The sequence below is a fragment of the Microtus pennsylvanicus genome, chromosome 13, assembly GCF_037038515.1.
Source record: "Microtus pennsylvanicus isolate mMicPen1 chromosome 13, mMicPen1.hap1, whole genome shotgun sequence".
NCBI classification, from domain to species: Eukaryota; Metazoa; Chordata; class Mammalia; order Rodentia; family Cricetidae; genus Microtus; species Microtus pennsylvanicus.
The window spans coordinates 47,569,634-47,574,224 of NC_134591.1; the positions used below are offsets into that span (position 1 = coordinate 47,569,634).

At 37.4% G+C, this 4,591-nt stretch overlaps 1 protein-coding gene across 1 annotated transcript; it reads left to right on the forward strand.

Annotated features, from left to right (window-relative positions):
• The first annotated feature begins 611 nt into the window (after positions 1–611).
• LOC142834235 (selection and upkeep of intraepithelial T-cells protein 8-like) lies at positions 612–3,944 on the forward strand. The gene is made up of 3 exons (XM_075946530.1): positions 612–696; positions 2,952–3,299; positions 3,637–3,944. The coding sequence occupies exons 1-3, from the start codon at positions 612–614 to the stop codon at positions 3,942–3,944; spliced, it is 741 nt and encodes a 246-aa protein (XP_075802645.1).
• The last annotated feature ends 647 nt before the right edge of the window (positions 3,945–4,591 follow it).

The window sequence follows — 4,591 nt, forward strand, 5'->3', positions numbered from 1 at the left end:
GCAGTGGTGGCGCACACCTTTAATCCCAGCACTAGGGTGGCAGAGGCAGGATCTCTGTGGGTTCAAGGCCAGCCTGGTCTGTAAGACCTAGTTCCAGGACAAGATCCAAAGCTAAGAGAAACCCTGTCTCAAAAAAAAAATAGCTAATTAACAGGTTTCAACACTGTTCCACTGATTAGAAATAATATATATAATTGTTAACAAATGACATTAGTTTGCTCACACTTTGATTTCAAGTAATTTTTCTTAGATTTTTCTTCACATTATGCATGCATGCCTTTAGACTGCCTGTTTTTGTTTCATAGATGCATTAATTTACTTTAAGTATTTTTTCCACTGTTTGTTAAATACATTTACTGGGGGTAGTGCTCACTTAGAAAATTTGGTCAAAAGGTTAAAGTAACCACAGAGTGTAAACTAGAGGGGTAATGAGTTCTCCTCTGATCAGAAACATGTGTGATAACAATCTCTTTTTTCCAACACTGTGAAATTTATTCTTAATGGTACTTTAAGGTTGTCTCTTTTCAAAATTATGAATAAATTGTGTGTATTTAGACAATCTATACTTCATACCTCATTGTTTCTTCCTTGTTCTATTGACCTTTTCAGATATGATGAAGCCCACACACTCCTGTTTTTCTGGATATCATATGTGCTTCACTTTCCTGCAAGTGATAGCATTAGCATCGACTTCTCGTAAGAATACTTACTTTTCTTTAATCCATTTCAATTATGAAAATGATGCAAGATAGACTTCTAGTGTCCAGTTTGTCATTGACAGAGATTAACAAAATCACTTCTTTGCAATATCAAGTAAAATAGTCAAAAATGGGCCAACAACTCTTCTTAGATTAAAAAAGGAGTGAGATTACAGGGTCTACCAACTGTCCCTAAGCTAGAGAGCCAGAAAGAAGCATAAGTCTACCAGGTCATGAATGTCTTAGAAGAGAAGAAAGATCTGAGGAAATAAGTGGTAAACAAGAAAAATATGAGTTGGAATCACTGAGTTACTAAAGCCTCAATGTAGAATGATTTGAACCAGAAACACCCCATCATTGGTAGGCACTGGTGGTTACCTTTTACTTCCCATGATTCTACCAGGTTCTAGTGGTTAGAAGAGAGTGATGGAAAAAGTAACCGTTCTGAAATAAGTTCACCTTAATTAGTTCTGCATTCGATATGAACTGTTTTCCCACAGAATTACCTGTTGAGTTTTATTCCCTGACTGAACTGACCTGGGAGAAGGAAGGGTAATACTGAACTCAAGTCACCTCTTTCTGTCCTGTCTTTCTTAGAAGACAGAGACCTTGAGAAGCTTCAGGAAGGGTCACAACCCAAAGGCACAGGTTCACTTATAGGCAGAATTCAACTCATGAAACTGCAGAAAGTTTCCTCTCTCTCCCCAACACACATCACATATTAGTATTACATCATTAAAACATACCATCTAGGTACATTGATCTTAGTATATATCTGTCTTCCAATAAAACTTTCCAGGACACACTGAGAATTAAAACTATAGTACATAATAACAGAGCAAGTGAAAGCACACAGAGATTCTGGAATTGTCAGGCTAGAAATGTAATACAATTATGATTAATATTGTAAATGATCTAATGGCAAAAACAGATAATAAGGAAGAACAAAAGGATACTATAAGCAAACCTAGAAATTCTTAGAAAGTAATGGAAAGAAATCTTATATATAAAAAGCACCATTGCAGAAATAAAGAATTTCCTCTTTTATGGGTTCATGAGTAGACTGAAAGGTCAAAACTTGGCAAAGAACATCTGACCTTGAGTATTAGTCATAGAAATGTGTAAACAGAAGAAAGACTAAAATTATTGCAGAGAAAAATCTAAGAATTCTGAAACGAATGCCCTCTTTCAAAATAAAGTAAAAATGACAAAAAGCTTGAAAACAATCTGGATGCCACCTCAGTTAGGAAGTTGTAAGGTTTTAACTTTAGGAGAGCTACAAAAGTAACTAACCACCTCTGCCTACACTGTGTGATCAGAGGCAATAACCAATGATCAGAGCATAGCTCTCCAATAGTTAGAAATGGAGTTGTTTTTGCCTATCCTAACTCTCACAAGTTACCAAGGCTGCCCTGGAGATCATGGAAAACTTCTGAGTAATAAACTAAGGGCTGTGGCTGTTAGATGGTACTGTCGACTACAAATAACAATTATCCAAACTTTCAAATGAAGTTGTAGGTAATTACAAATTGGTTTTGAAGTTTTTCCTCAAATGATCCACATAGGCTGTTAAACAGTGAGATTCAATAATTGAAAATTGATGAGACTTTAGCAGCTCTGCCTTCAACATTGTATGGGTGTTTTGCTGGATTCATGATACTATGGCGGTTCTTGGAGGAGAGTGAGGTAGGAAGTAGTGTGTAGTTGGAGGAACTACATGCATGGGAGACAGTTCTGGAAGGACTTTATCCTTGTCCCTTTGACTCTCAGTGCTTCTTGGCAACAAAAAACTGTGCTTCAGATTCTCAGGTCAACATTCTGTCTCAGTGGGGCTGAGAAACAGTAGGAAAAAAACCTACCATGAAGTGAAGCCTCTGCTACCAGGAATCAAAGCAATATTTTCTCATTAAAATTATTTTCTTAGGTATTTTGTCAATATATACTATCACGAAAACTGACAATCAGCCTTGTGTAGGTTTCGGAATTCCAACACAGTTATACCAGACACAGTTTCTTCCATACAATTCTTAAGTAGTGAGACAGATCGCTGGGGATTCCTACTTCACTAGAATCTATTTTAAAGCTAGCATTAGTATTCAAAAATATTGAAAGATAAAAAGCAATGTAATCAGAGTTGAATATTTAGATCAGCTGAGCCTTGTGGGCAGGATTTGATATGTTCTTCTAAGAAGTGTATGGCAACAAAGTCTTGTTAATTTCAGATTGATTTTGATTTTCAATTTTTCTCCACAGAGAATCTGATGGTGACCACTCCCACTGGACATTTGGTGGCTAGGGTAGGAGGCCAGGCCGAGCTCAGCTGCCAGGTGTCCCCACCACGCAGTGTGGAGTCTATGGAGGTGCGCTGGCTCAGGAGTGACAATTACAAACTTGTTTATCAGTACAGAGGTGGCCACGGGGTAAATGGAGAAGCTGCACCTGAATATGTGAATCGTACAGAGTTTGTGAAAGAGGCCATTGGGAAGGGCAGAGTGGCGCTCAGAATTCATAATATTAGAATTTCTGATGAAGGACCTTACCAATGTTTATTTAATGATAGAGGTTTCAGTGCTGTGGTCAGCATGAACCTCAGTGTGGCAGGTAAGTTGTTTGTGGAATATAGTATACCACTGTCCTTGTGCCCAATAAACTGACATACTTGAAAATTGTCATGGTGGTTTGTTAAAGCTTTTTCATATTTAAAGTTTTTAAAATAGCCAAGTAATGAGTAAAAGTCACACATCTATCTCAAAAATACTCTATGCAGAAAATAGACATCGTATAGTAGCAAATTAGCCTAATTTGAAAATAACAGATGGAAGTCAATTCACTTGTGTTATTAGACTGCAGAACATATTATTGAAGCTTCTTTTTCCCAACCTGTCAGTCCAGTTTTAGTATAATCACCATGCTTTTATCTTCTTGTCCTTTCCACCAGCATTTGGATTGAAGACACAAATCCATGTTCAGAGTTCTGCTTATGATGGACCCAGTGTGGGTTGCTTTACAGAGGGGTGGTTCCCACAGCCCCGAATGGAGTGGAGAGACAGTCAAGGGAAGGTAGTTCCATACTCTTCCATCTCATACTCCCAGGATGAAGACAGATTTTTCCACATGAAGTTGACTCTTCTTCTCAGAAATCAGTCACAGAAAAGTATCACATGTTCTGTTCTAAACCCTCTAACAGGTGAAGAGAAGCAAACAAATCTCATCCTATCAAGTAAGTACTCAGTCATGAGGGGTTAATTATCAACTTGAAAATACACAGAATAAACCAATCTCAATTAAAGGACTCACTGCCTTGCAGAGCATCCTTTGATTGTATCTCTTTATCATTGATACTAGTTTGGGTAAGACAAGTGTTAAGTGTAGTGTATTGAAAGAAAGTCAAAGAATGGAAATTTATAATTAAGCATATATGAGAACTCTAGAGACATATCTCAATAAATTATCTACTTTTGTGTAAGTTTAACAAGATGCTAATTCAGTAACATAAAAATGGTATTGATCATTTTGAACTATATTCTCTTCTTAGAAAAAATAACCATACTCTATGGGTTTTTATAAATTCTAAGTCATTAGGACACATTGATTATTGTCACATAGATTTTCTCTGTAGTTGCCTCAAAATCAGGTCTACCAGTGTGTAGTTCTGAGTCAGATACAAAAACTGGGAAAGGTAGGAATAAAGAAAGTGAGAGAGGGATGGAGAGAGATTGGAAGGAGGAATCAAAGAGAAAGAAAAGGAGGAAGAAGGGAGAGAGAAGTGGGAGAGAGAAGGAAGGAATAGAGGGAGGAAAGAAAAGAGATGGGGTGAGAAGAAGTTATGGAGAAAGGGTGGGATGGAGAGAGATGGAGTGGGAGGGAGAGAGAGAAGGAGGAATGGAGAGAGA

Bases quoted from the DNA above. Each gene is read 5' to 3' on its own strand.
- LOC142834235 (XM_075946530.1), top strand. From the start codon at position 612: ATGATGAAGCCCACACACTCCTGTTTTTCTGGATATCATATGTGCTTC. The intron at 697-2,951 runs GTAAGAATACTT...TTTTCTCCACAG, and splicing joins AGCATTAGCATCGACTTCTC to AGAATCTGATGGTGACCACT. The intron at 3,300-3,636 runs GTAAGTTGTTTG...CCTTTCCACCAG, and splicing joins CATGAACCTCAGTGTGGCAG to CATTTGGATTGAAGACACAA.